General features: G+C 40.7%; 2 protein-coding genes across 2 annotated transcripts in view; one reads left to right on the top strand and one right to left on the bottom strand.

Moving 5' to 3' along the window:
• The first annotated feature begins 5 nt into the window (after positions 1-5).
• On the top strand, positions 6-3,709 carry zgc:113531 (uncharacterized protein LOC541359 homolog). Its single transcript, XM_035171280.2, has 3 exons — positions 6-623; positions 1,846-1,975; positions 2,172-3,709. Exons 1-3 carry the CDS (start codon positions 267-269, stop codon positions 2,360-2,362), a joined length of 678 nt encoding a protein of 225 aa, XP_035027171.1. The 5' UTR covers positions 6-266; the 3' UTR covers positions 2,363-3,709.
• A 1,351-nt stretch (positions 3,710-5,060) lies between these two features.
• The window catches only part of b4galt2 (UDP-Gal:betaGlcNAc beta 1,4- galactosyltransferase, polypeptide 2), a 123,256-nt gene continuing 115,022 nt past the window's right edge, over positions 5,061-13,294 (bottom strand). The window contains exon 8 of the mRNA XM_035171581.2: positions 5,061-10,074. Within this exon, the coding sequence (XP_035027472.1) occupies positions 9,924-10,074 (151 nt within the window). The 3' untranslated portion in view covers positions 5,061-9,923. The remainder of the gene's footprint in view (positions 10,075-13,294) is intronic.

Raw genomic sequence — 13,294 nt, 5'->3', positions numbered from 1 at the left:
AGACATGAGCTGAGCCTGCTGCTGTGTGAACTCTGAAGGAACCATGATTATAACTCTCCCTCTTTCTCCCTCAGACCTCCACCCCCTTCCGGGCTCCGCGCAGCACTGAGCGCAGCCCGGGCAGAGCGCTGCTGGAGGGAGGACGCACGGACCGAGCTTCATCCAACAATGGAAGAAACCTTGACCCACTGATCCCAGCTTCTGTGGAGGTTTCACTTCGCTCCATCGTTAACTTCTGCCGTGTTCTGGACTAAGTGAGATCAATCATGGCGCAGGGTTCCAGTGAGCGTCTCTCCGTGGCGCGCAGGACACGCGCGGGGCTGTTGGCACTGCTGCTGTGCGCGCAGGCCGGGTTTGGGTTCTCCGTCGCCGGGCAGCAGGACAGCACCTGCGAGGCCAACGGCAGCATCTACTACGTCGGAGAGTGGTACTTTCTGGACTCGGACCACTGCACCCAGTGCGAGTGCACCGCCGAGGGGTCAGCGTGCGCCCGCACCGAGTGCACCTCTCTGCCGGCCGCGTGCATCCATGTCAGCCACTACCCCACCGACTGCTGCCCCAGGTGCGAGAAGATCGGCTGCGAGTACCGAGCAGTGGTGTACGAGCTGGGACAGAACTTCCAGGTAGTGATGACACACGATCCCCATTAAATACACCACTGTGACTAAAGGGCCTTAAGAAAGTCTACACTGGATATACTGGTTTAATTACATTCATATATTTCTATATTTCTATATAATATTTTATATTCCTTACACTTAAGCACTGCATGTTACTTTTTACTTGCTGATGTCTTTATGACTCTTGCTGATGTAATACTGCAAATTCCCCCATTGTGGGACCAATAAAGGATTATATTATACATATATATATATATATATATATATATATATATATATATACTGGTTTTTGTAAAGGCCTTTTCCAGCATAAACACTGACCTTGTGGGGGCCTCACGGGGACCAAAGTTGAAAGTCACATTTCACATTTCTGAGAGTCACATGTGAATTGTGGTTTGGTTGAGGTTGGATTAGGCCTGAATCAGCCATGGTGTAAATTGGGGATAAGGTTTTGGTTTAGCTGTCGAATGGAAGTCAATGTAAAGATGAGATAAGATAAGATGAGATAAGATGAGATAAGATGAGATAAGATCAGATAATCCTCATTAGTTCCACAATGGGGAAGCAGCAGCAAGTTGCGTGTAAAATACACACAGAAAAAGTAATAAATATGTAAACATGCAACACAAACACAAGGAAATATATATAAATATTTTTAAATAGGAATAAATATGCAATGTAATCAGAATATGCACAATTTAAACAGAATATTGTGAGCGGAACAGTGTAACAGGATTGCACGTTAAACATTGAACAGCACGGTCCTAATGATATCTGTGCAAATGTAAGTGTGTGTGAATGGGAACAGAATCAAAGGAGGTTGCCAAGTCCAACACTGTAAAATAAAAATGTTTTTAAGATATTTGTTTTAAAGATATATAACAATTTGTTAGAAATATTTTCACTAAGCTAAAAATGTAGCTACTGTAACCACTGTTCCTTGTCATTCAAATATATACGTATCTATAATTTTACTAAACATCTGTGTTAGAAATAAATGAGGACACGATCGTAATTCCTTCGAAAAAACCACATGATTTCTATTTGGGTCTAATTTGAGTATATAGAGCAGGGAATTGGAGGTAAATGGCGCCCCCTATCGAGATTGCATGAGGAGGGCCTGGGGAACAAACTGTCAGCTCACTAATGATTAACTCTCATTTACATCCTGAGGAGATTATAAAACTGATGCATGCTGAGTCTCACTGAGTTTGTTTTCTCCCAGCCATCAGAATGTGAGCAGTGCACTTGTGACAGTGATGGCATCGCCCGCTGTCTGGTTGCAGACTGTGCCCCTCCACCGTGCGTCAACCCCGTCTACGAGCCTGGAAAATGCTGCCCTGAATGCAAGGATGGTAAGCCTGAGAAAGACTGTGTTAAAAAGCACTGACGGCTTCTCATAGATGTAACAGAACTAAGCAGGCACCACCCTGAGATCTTTTATTCTATCTTCAGTTTATCCTTTGCATGCAGAGGTGGGTGCAGACTACACCCAACACCATCCACTCAAGCAGTCCAACACACTTACCTTGCTGTTGCTCGTCTCCCCAGGTCCCAACTGCTACACTGACGCCTCCCGCGGTCAGGTGATTCCTGCAGGAGAGCCCGTGTGGGTCGACTCTTGCACCAAGTGTCGCTGTCATGACGGCCAGGACGCCGGCTACTGGGAGGGAAACCGTCTCGCCACCTGTTCCCGCCTCAAAAACTGCACACCTGAACAACCGTCCGCCCAGCACAACTGATCCGGGCCTGTCGGCAGAGAGTCAGCTGTCTTCTTAAAATACACATTCCTCGAGGGCCGATCAGCTGCAAACCTGCCGTGTCTAAGACGATGCTGAACCCTTCTCCGCAGCTAAAACAAAATGTCATCTGAAATGTCAGACTTAACGGATCATCGGCAGCCACAGAAATCTTTGGGAACAGCAACCAAAGACTTTAAGCTCAGCTGCCGTGTCAAGGATAATCCATCCAACATTTTTATATCACTGACGAGAACCCATGAATTTGTCACTTTGGTGGACAAGAGTGGATCCTTGTGTTTCTTTATCCTTTCTGCACAAACAGGACTGCAATTCGAGGCCGGAGGTTCAGAATTATCATCTGAAGTTGTGACCCTGTTGTGTTGCTGTTATTCTGTGCATTTTAATTAGTTACCAAAAATGAACTGGCCCACCGAAACCTCGGGGCAACCACAGGCGTACTGGTTCCATCAATATGGGCCCACCGGCAAGTTGTTTCACCTCTTGGCCTCTGACAGCCTCATGCTGCCACGGCACAGTTATGTAAAGACGGACAGATTTGATTTCATATTGCTAAACTAGACACCAGACGCAGGAAAACAGGAATAAATGTCTTCATTCAAATACTAGAAAACCTTCGCCAAGGCCCAACAACACTCCCCTTAAACTGCCAGTTTTTTTAATCAAGATCCTTGAATTATTCCCTGGGAAATCAGTGACAAAAAGCCATATCTCACTATGTTAAATAAAATAACATAATAAAATCCCGGTTCTGCCCCCACATCCAGATCCGCACCGAAGGTTGGCGGGTACCACTTGACTTACACCACATTCCACCAAGTTTTGTGTTATTCCGTTTAGTATTTTTTTGTGTAATCTTGCTTACAAACAAACTAACCCACCAACTAATTAACAGGGGTGACAACATGGGACAGTGTTGTAAAAATAATGCAAGAATAAGGGATCTCAAACACCAGCAACTCTTGTGCAACATTTGGAGCTTCTACCGAAAATTTTAAAAGTTTAAAGATTTAAATAAATCTGATAAGATCTACAAATAAAACTGACTCCAGTTTTCTGCCTTTAGACTTCAAAAAGATTGACTCCAGTGGATCAATATGTTTTTATAATTTTTAAGGCAAACCTTAAAAACCCAGATGATGTTTGTTTTGTATATTCCCAGCCGTACTGTGGTAAACTACAGCCATATAACAAATGCCATGAGATTACTTGAATAGGATTTGTAATTGACCTGTCACGACTTGATGCAGCACCAAAAACGTATGCACAGCTGTGATGCAATTTAGACGAGTGAATGGCTCAGTGAGGCAATAAACAATTTGAACTGTTCTATACATTTCCAAGTTTCATTTCCGTTCTAACTGAAACACAATGGATGAGACTGTGTCCTGAGACGTTGTAAGAGGCGTATAAGAGACTTTGCTATAGCCTAACATAACTGTACAGTAGTCGTAGACAACAGGGTTTTCATTTAATGGACTATTATTTGTGCATGTAAACTGTAGAGCAGGAAAAGAAAACATAATTTAGTGCTTTAGTACTTGTTATTACCATTTTCAGGTTAAAACGATCATTTACTGTCTTCAGAATCAGTGGATGATGAAATGTAGCATGAAGTATATATATCGTCATTTTATAGTTTTGTACGCAGCCGGTCGTTCTACAATGATTTTGCAATTATTTTAATCGAGAGGGACATTTAAATGAAAACCAAAAATAATCGTATGTGTCTATGTGCAGTGTTCAAGCCTGTTTTTTATATCTAAGACACCAAAAGAGCTTCTCTATGAAGTGTAACTTTACGACTGATGAGTTCCTCAGCCTTAAATTACCATTATTTTAAAGCAAGGCTTGGAATGAAGTGCACACTTTTAGGATTATGAACATCTTCTAAATGATAATTTGTCAGAAAAGTGTAAGAATGAGACATAGGAGCTGTTCTACCATAGCATCATGATCATTTATGGGTAAAGGAAGAGTTGGACATTCAGGAAAATACACAAAATCTGCTTTCTTGCTTCGATGAGAAGATCAACACCACTGTACCTTTACACTAAACTAAGCTAACAGGCCTATGGACATATTTACTGTGTATATCCCTTTCCTTTAAGTGCAGGTTTCAATCCACCGCCTGAAACCAAGGGAACTGACCCCCCTAACCATGTAATGTGTCCTGTTGGTAATATGCCTACATCCTGTAAAGTATTTCAAATTAAAACACCTTGTCATGTCCATTAATTACCGCTCACTTTGTGTTTTCTCTTCAGTCCATAATTTCTAAATTACAGGAACAATTTGCTGTTTTGAAAACAATAAAACATAAAATAAAAATAAACAATAAACAAATATATGAAAAGAATAAGAAAATAAAAGAGAGAAAGACAGATGTTTACAGATATGTTGATACTGCAAGATGGAGGAGAAAACAAAAACTAAAGAAGCCAGATGTACGCCTCAGGGTGGTATATAGCATTTTAGCTCACAGTCGGTGCAGACCACACACGAACACCAGTAACAGGCTTATAAAGGTTGTCATGACAACAGGAAATATGGTTTGCCAAAAACTGCGGATCTTACAGCTCCAGGGTAACCTTGGTCTGCAGGTGACGTTCCTGTGTAACCTGAGAAAAAAAAGCAGGCCCATTAACACCCACACATTAAAAAAGACAACACCATCCTACAATCTTTAACATCAGATTTATTGATTGTATAGAAAAAGTAGGTTTGTTATGACATAATGCATTCTATATAAGATATAACATTTTCAACATTCAATGTACAAAAAAGACCCATAGCTAGAGATACAGTAAATTTTTAAAAACGCCCAAAGGCCTGAAAGTTCCGTCTGCTCTCTGCAGCAGAAAAAGAAGAAGTATTTTAAGAAGCGTTTCGAGTACTTGAACACCTGAGGCGTGCTCGACAAGTGGAACAGCTTTAAAAATCGAACGTCCATCAGGAAACATCAAGCGCCCCTCGTGGTTCCTCTTATTCTCGAGTAACAGGAAACGTTTCAAACATGATTTTCGCTCGGGTTTCGCTGTCGCTTACATCTAAATATCCATGTTACTGTTTATACACACTGTGGCCACGTCTGCCTCGCCACCTCCTTCACTTTCTCAGCTCGTACTCTCTTTGTTTAACTGACCTTGTGATGAAGCTCGGGACACTTCGCCCATTTTATACAACTCAGTCTGTGTGATCAGGTGGGAGGACTGAAAGAAGTGGGTATTTGGGTGTTGTGAGGTGGGAAGCAACAAACATTTTTCTATTTTAGAAATTTAAGGTGTATGTTATGGCCACCAGTATATAAGATTCAACACGATTTACACAATTGTTGGTTCATTCACCCGCGACTGACCTAAAATCCAAAAGTGAATTAATCGAAACCACAGGTGTCAAAAATCAGATTTCAGAATAGTGTAATTTGTAGTTTTAACTATCAGCACTGCACATAACTAAGTTTTAAGGCAAACGATGATGTTTCTTCTTCACAAACATTTTCTCGTCGTTATTATCATAGCACAAATATCATCTATCATATATCTTAGTTTTCAACGTGTTTTAGAACCTGTCTGTTTTTAAATGTGTCACTGATCTTTGGAGCAGAATCGCTCCACTGATTCTGATTTTGTAAACTGGCTTTTAATTTGAAAATGAAGAAGCAAATATTTTCTAATACTCGAGTGAGTTTCACGTCAGTCCAAGCTGCTGCTCGAATATAGATTTGACTTTTTTCTTGTTTTTTCAATCAAGTCATCAAACTCGGAAATGGAATTAAAACTTGAATTGCTGTAGTGCCACATTAACGCTTTAAAATAAAATCAAAGCCATAGCTGTGACTGTCTGTTGTGTGCTGATAATACGGTTTTCAAATTAAAAGGTGAATAAGAGGTAAAAACGTGAAGAAATCGATTTGGACATAAAGTAGAAAAAACTTACGACCGGGTTAGAAACCAAATTAAAACCAAACCTCATCACAAACAATGATTTAAAGCAGGATATGAGGAGATGAATAAAACAAGAATATTGCACAGGGTGAGCTGTAAGTAGCAAAGAGGAGGGACTGCATTGACCTCTCCATGTGTAGTCTGTCGACCAAGGACACTGAAACTCACCAGGAGAGCAAACTGCACTCTGACAAAAAAAGGATGAAAAGACAGAAAAGAGGGTGAATTAGGAGTGGAAGAAAGTGGAAGAAAGTGGAGGAAAGGACGATGATAAAAGGGGGAGAGACAAAAGGGAATAAGTACAGAGAGAGAGAGAGTATAGATCAAATGAAGATACAGTAAGTGGCACTGATTCAGAGACACAAAGAGGAGCCCTGTCGATATCTACTGAAAAGAGGAAGAAGAGCTCCTGTGAGACGCAGCACAGTCTGGAGTGGACTCACCACAAAGCACAACACTGTGCCGTTGACACACAGAGCCTGGACTGGCAGAGGAAGAAAGAGAACGCAATGAAAGAGGAGACGATGCAGAGAAAAGAGAGGAGAAGAGAGTGTGGATCCATGTGTGAATGCTGAAGACAGATCCAATCGTACCTTACACATAAGCGTCTTTTTCACAGGTATTAAGCTGCAACAAATATGTGTTCAAATCAGTATCATCTGTCTTACAATGCACATTTATACACATTGTCCTTTAGTGATACAGTATTACCCCTAAAATAATGACCTTCAATGCCTTTTTGTGTCATTTCCGAAGGCATCAGTTTGGTGTTCAGGCGTCAACAGTAGAGATGAGGAGAAACAAACAAACAACAAAAAGGATAAGAGCAACGCGTCAAAGTATAAAACAGTCAAAGGCTTTCGATATGATGATGGAGGAAATCCGTTTCGTTTGTTCATCTGTCAGAATTAAAATGAAAACCGTTTCAGTAGAAAAAGTGTACGTTTGATTCATTTAGCTCATCGCGTCTGTAATCTGACAGCGTGATGAAATGGATTAAAAATAAAGAACTGACGGCGATAAAATCTGAAGTAGAAATAGAGACGTCAGTCAAACGGGTAAAACGATAATAATTACTGCTTTAAAATTCACAATTTCCACCAGCGGAAGACTAGGACCTTATAATTTCCTCTGTCCGGATATGATTCTCTTTTTTCTCTTCACGATAAAAAGAAAAAATATAGTAGAGAGAGAAAATGGCATAGTAATAGTAGCGATAGAGTTCGAATGATTTGCAATAATTAAAAGAAATTCTGACTTCCAGGTTACATCACTGGCTAAAATAAAAAATAAAAGTCGATTATATCTCAGTTAATCTCGTGTCTGTGGAGCCGGTGTAAAAGCTACAACAGTCACCATGATTTTTCCTGTGGAACATGAGTCATGACTATATCCTGACAGCTCATTTCTGATATTAAAACCCAAATATGTTTAGGAAAAATGTACATCACGACCGAGTTAAAGCTGTACTTAAACAAATATAGACCATATCCACACGGCGGACTTTTACCTGTGACGTCATGCTCAGGGTGCGAAGCATTCATCAACAGAATCATGTTGTATTGCTGTGATCCAGGTTGATAAATCATATAAAACACACAGAATCTGACAGATTTTCAAACTGGAGGGATACGGGACAATATCCGACAACAGCTAACGTTAACATTCAACTATTTCCTTGCCATGAAGGCCGTTTCTATTCTGAAATATCGAAGCACGTCATGGCCAGAATTATTTACGACTGTGGGAAAATTAACAGGAAGTAAGGTTAACTGTCTTTGTGTCTTTTCACCGACCTCAGAAATATTCTGGAGAAGTCAGTAATTTCACGTTATGCTTACTGGAACATATTTCTATGTATTGTTCATACACTTCAAAGTTTGTTTCGTGCACTTTAACACTGGATGGAGGATTCAGCACTTAGAGCTTGATTCCCGTCCATTTTACAGCGATGTTAGCCAGGAAGTGGTTGGATGCTAACATAAGCTGTTGTCTAATGATGGCTAATGAACAAACAACTATGTAGTTTAACCTTGAAACATGGTCCCATGTCCCTGTAGATGTTTTTCTATTGACTTTTCAGTTGCTGATCAGTTAGAAAGCAGTGAAATAAAAACAGTTTGTCAGATTCTCTGTGTTAATAAACCTGGATCACAGCGGATCGACATTATTCTGTTCATGACAGCATTTGAGCTTCATAGAAAAATGGCCACCGTGTGAATATGGACTATTGATGTTCCTCGCATGAATTCCTTCTTGAAGAGACAAAAACTTTATTTTTTAATGCGGAAATTACCAAAATAAATCAGAAAATATCTCCAGTATGTTGCTACAGGGGTTAAGATCTTAACTGAGCTGTCAGAATATATATATATTTATGCCCTGTTCCTTCATTTTATTTCACAATGCCTTCCCATGGTAGTTCCACCATGTCGCCTTCAGACCCAAGTGAAAACTTTCCGCATCGTCAATATTTTCACTTTTGTTGCAAAACCTCCAATAAGTCAGAGTCGGTTTCCAAAGTTTGAGTTCATATATAAAAAAAACCCAATGAGAACAGAAAGAGAGTTCTCTGGTGTCTGTCGCCGATGACGAACACGTTGTATCAGCTCCAGTTCTGAGTCTTCTGCTGTAGATGCAGGCACAATACACATTCAATAATTGATAGGGGAGGGTTCGAGTGAGTTATTAGATCCAAACAGGACACTCCCTGATGAAAAATGTCAATATGAAATTGTCATGTGTCCAGTGAGCGTCAGCCGATACCTCTGATATGCAAACCGTCATGATGCAGTTCCATTGTCCAACACTGCACGTCGTCACGTCATGTTAATGTTACAGCTTCCTCCAGGGGCGATCCTCGCTCCTCTGACCGTCACTGTTAATGCTTAGGAAGTGAATTCTTAGCCAGGTTTATTTGTCCTAAAATTTCCCAACCAGCAGGCAGCACATTTTGTATCCTTCAATTTCTCGGTCCGATTTAGTTTCCATGTTAACGGCCTGTTTTTCAATCATTGGTTTATATCACCTCAATCAATATATTCCAAGAAGTCCCTCTGGATGCTGTCCATCATTTCCAGAATAAGACATGAAAACTTTCCAAAGCGTCACGATACTTCTGTGTCATCTTTTAATCAACCAACCACAGCTCCTGTCAGCAGCCTCTGTAGATATGCCATTGGATGCCCTCCAGTTTGCAAAGGTTGTGAACAGAAAGACATTGAGTTTGATGCCAACCTCCAGTCTGCCACCGATACTTTGGTCCACTAATCTGAAGTCACTGATTGGTAAATGTAGGAGGTGTGAAGCCACTGGCTGCTTGAAAAAAAAAAAAACACATCGGGAAGAGCCCGAGTCCTGGAAACAGACACGACAAGCTGAAATCTCAAAAAACAGACAGAGGGTGAGGAGAGATCAAGAGAGTGAGATGTGCTTCTGACAACGCTTCCCTCCAACTCCCCAGTTTCTTTCCACATACAGTGTGTGTTCTCTTCACCTCCCTCATTTAATCTCTCCTTTTTCCACCTTTTCCCCTCCAGTTAAATTGCATCACCCCCTCATCTTCCTCTCGTCCCATCGTCTCTCTCTATCTCTCTCTAGCCCTTGATAGGCCGAGGCGGTGCCTTGCCGATCTCCACGGAGATGTTTGTGTAGAGAGGAAACTTCTTGACCTGAACCACTCTGTAGGTCAGCGAGCTGATGCCGTCCTTCCTCATCGTGTTCTTTGTGTTCTGGATTTTATTGAATCTGACAGAGAGAGAGAGAGAACAAATTTGATTAGTTAAAAATCATAACAGTGCCGGAGCTTCAAGATGAAATTTCAACATTTTTTAATAAGATTCTGTTTAATTGCTTGAACAGGGTTTGGGTTGTTGTGTATTGTAAATTTAAATGTGTGTTGAGTATATTATACTTCTGGAATAACAATAAAAAACATTGAAATATGGAGAAAACGTTTTTTCACTTTTTTGATTTCTGTTTACTCTGCTTTGTATAAAGTTTATTGATAAATAAAAACTAAAAATTGCATTATAAAAAATAAAAAAAATGCTCGCTTAACATTCAGGGCCCAAAGCTCTACACAATACTGTACATAAGATGCTCTTAATACATCACAAAACCTGACAGTTAATCAACAAAAACGTATCAATACTTTTGTAAATTATACGTTAGAGAAAACAAGTGATAAAGTTCTGTAAAATAATCAAAAACATCCAAAACTTATTTTACAGCATAGACATCAAAGGTAAGGTGATAACCATTCTGCTAAATTGTTCAAACTGAGGTGAAGTGATTTTCTTTTGCAATGCTCCTCATGACCAACAGGTGGTGCTATGGCCTCATTCTAGTACCCAGTGAACGGCATCATCCATCATGTCTGCCTCGGTTTGCCTGAGTTATGCTGGTGTATCCTTCCCCATTGGCTGAGCTTCAGCAGTTACATCAGAGTCTGCTCTGATTTCAGTGTTTTCTTATTAAAGATGGAAAAACAATTCACACACTGTCAGACGGTAACACACTGAACTGTGTGTGTGTGTGTGTGAGAGATGCAACCTCTGGCCTCACAACAGATTCATAACACAAACCCTCCCTCCACCCTCACAACAATAATAGCAGGAAGATTGGAAATGAGGCCACAGTGTGTAAGTGTCCCCAGTGTGTGTACAATCTTAAAGAGCCTTTTTTATGTCTGAGAACAGCGAAGGAGCTCACGTGTGCACGTTCACTTTTCAAAAGAAAACAGTGATGGACTCCAACATGACACGTCGTCCTAATGATATGCGTGGACGTACAACTGGAGTTGACACTTCTGTCCGACATGGACCACTGAGTCTACAAGTCCTTGTCAGAAGTGACTCGTGAGCGTCTCTCTCCTCTGTCTGCATCGCCTCCTTCTTCTGTCGCTCTCAAATCGAATCAAAAAGAGCTTTACTGGCATCAATGGAAGCTGGAAGAATGTCGAGCATCTTTTCCCTTGAACGTTATAATACAACAAGGTATAAATAGAATTACGTGTACTGACGTCCACTAAGGAATGGTGCTTCGATCTCAGAGGGGAGGGAGTGAGTTTAAGAGGCAGAGTGCAAACGAGAGGAGAAACATCAGGCCGTTTCAACTGAAATGACGGCTGGATGACAGGGAGGAAAAAATGGAGGACAGATAGGCAGAGAGATAAATATAAATCACAGAGAGAGGGAGAGAGAGAGTGACAGATGGAGACAGCGAGATATACTGATATTAAAAATAAAGTGAATCAGAACGGAGGGAGAGAGAGAATTCTTTGGATCAATCTATAACAGCCGAGATTATAAGGAATAAACTAATCCCCGTATAAATATAGAGAGAATCAAACACATGTGCACTTCTGTATGTGCGGTATCACCTCAAAACCGTTCATCTTTCTCATTTCAGTTTTATTTTAGAGTTAGAGGACAAGACAAAGGCAGCCCTCCTTTTATATTCATTAGTCTGATTTCCTAACTGGGCTAAGTAAAGCTCTATTTTAAATTCCACTGAGGGTCTCACAGGAAAACATTTCTGGTTTAGGATCTCAACAATAGCTTGTCAAGCCAGCGTCTGGGGGTTATTTTGCCCCAGTGGCATATATTTCATTACTGTGGTAGAGAAACATCTCAGGGGATATGTTTGACATTTTAGGAAATATGCTTATTGGCCTCAAAAGTTAGGTGAAAAGATTAATATATCTGTTTACTATAATAGGTAGTGTGAGTCTATCCAGAGAAAAAGGCAGAAAATAGAGATTCATGGTAACCAGATGTTGCTAAGCATGGACACAATCAGGCTAGCCGTTTCCCCTTGTTTTCAGTCTTGATGCTAAGCTAGTCTCTTTGCTCTATCTTCATTTTTAGCATGCAGGCATGAGACCGGTGTCTTTCATCAAACTCTTGAAAAGAAAGCAATTAGGCATATTTTTCAAAAATGTATTTTTTGTTTCAAGTCGATTTGGCAAAAACCATCATCACTACCATCTGACATCAGGCGCATCACCCAGGAGAAGCAAATCCAGGCATCAATAAAAATAAACAATTAAAAACAATATTGAAAATAGCAAAGATTCAAATTAAAAGCAGTAATAAAATCAGATGAGGACAGGGATGAACAAACCAGTACAAATTATAATATAACATTTGTTTTCAATAATTTAGTATGGCCCACAAAGGATGTTATAAAAATTGAAATGGCCCTTGATGGATTCTACAAAAGACAGTCTAACACACACACACACACACAGACACACACACACACACACATTCTCTCTAGCAAGCGTGGCTTTATGCATCTCAGATGAATGAGTTGCACAATAACACTGTTCAATATTCCATTCATATGTTACCGTCTTTGGACTGTGTGTGTTGGTGTGTGTCTGTGTGTGTGTGTGTGTGTGTGTGCATGCTAACTGATACTAGCTGCTGGTGATGAATGTCTCGTTCTTCATTCTGCCGGCCCAGTATCTCATTTCTATGCCTAACCACCACCACAAAGGGCTGAGAGAATGGACTCCTGTGTGAGAGTGTGTGCATATTTGAGCAAATGTGTGTCCGTGTGTGTGTGTGTGTGTGTGTGTGTGTGTGTGTGTGTGTGTGTGTGTGTGTGTGTGTGTGTAGGGGAGACGGTAAACATTAATCAAACAGTCGAGACGACGCTTCCCTTAAACGCTGGACATTACGCAGGTACTCCAGAAAAACTCTCCCGAAAGGCTCTATCATTAATCTGAATCAAAACAGAGAGGTAACTCCGCACCTGAAGACTAAGAGCAGAGACAGACGCTCGGCTTATCTGTGTAATTGAATGACAGACCTCTGCGTGTACAGCCTCGGGGTTTTAAGATATTTCTGAAAGACAAATTGATGTTGGAGGTTGTTGGTGTACAAAGTGAATGTGACGTTTCCAGGAACCTATGACTCTACACGTATCTCCTCTGTCACAGTGACCATCTTAAAAGACA

Source organism: Hippoglossus stenolepis, chromosome 11 (genome assembly GCF_022539355.2).
Source record: "Hippoglossus stenolepis isolate QCI-W04-F060 chromosome 11, HSTE1.2, whole genome shotgun sequence".
Taxonomy (NCBI): Eukaryota; Metazoa; Chordata; class Actinopteri; order Pleuronectiformes; family Pleuronectidae; genus Hippoglossus; species Hippoglossus stenolepis.
Note: the sequence above shows the minus strand (reverse complement) of the source record. Positions and strands in the feature narration are given on the sequence as shown.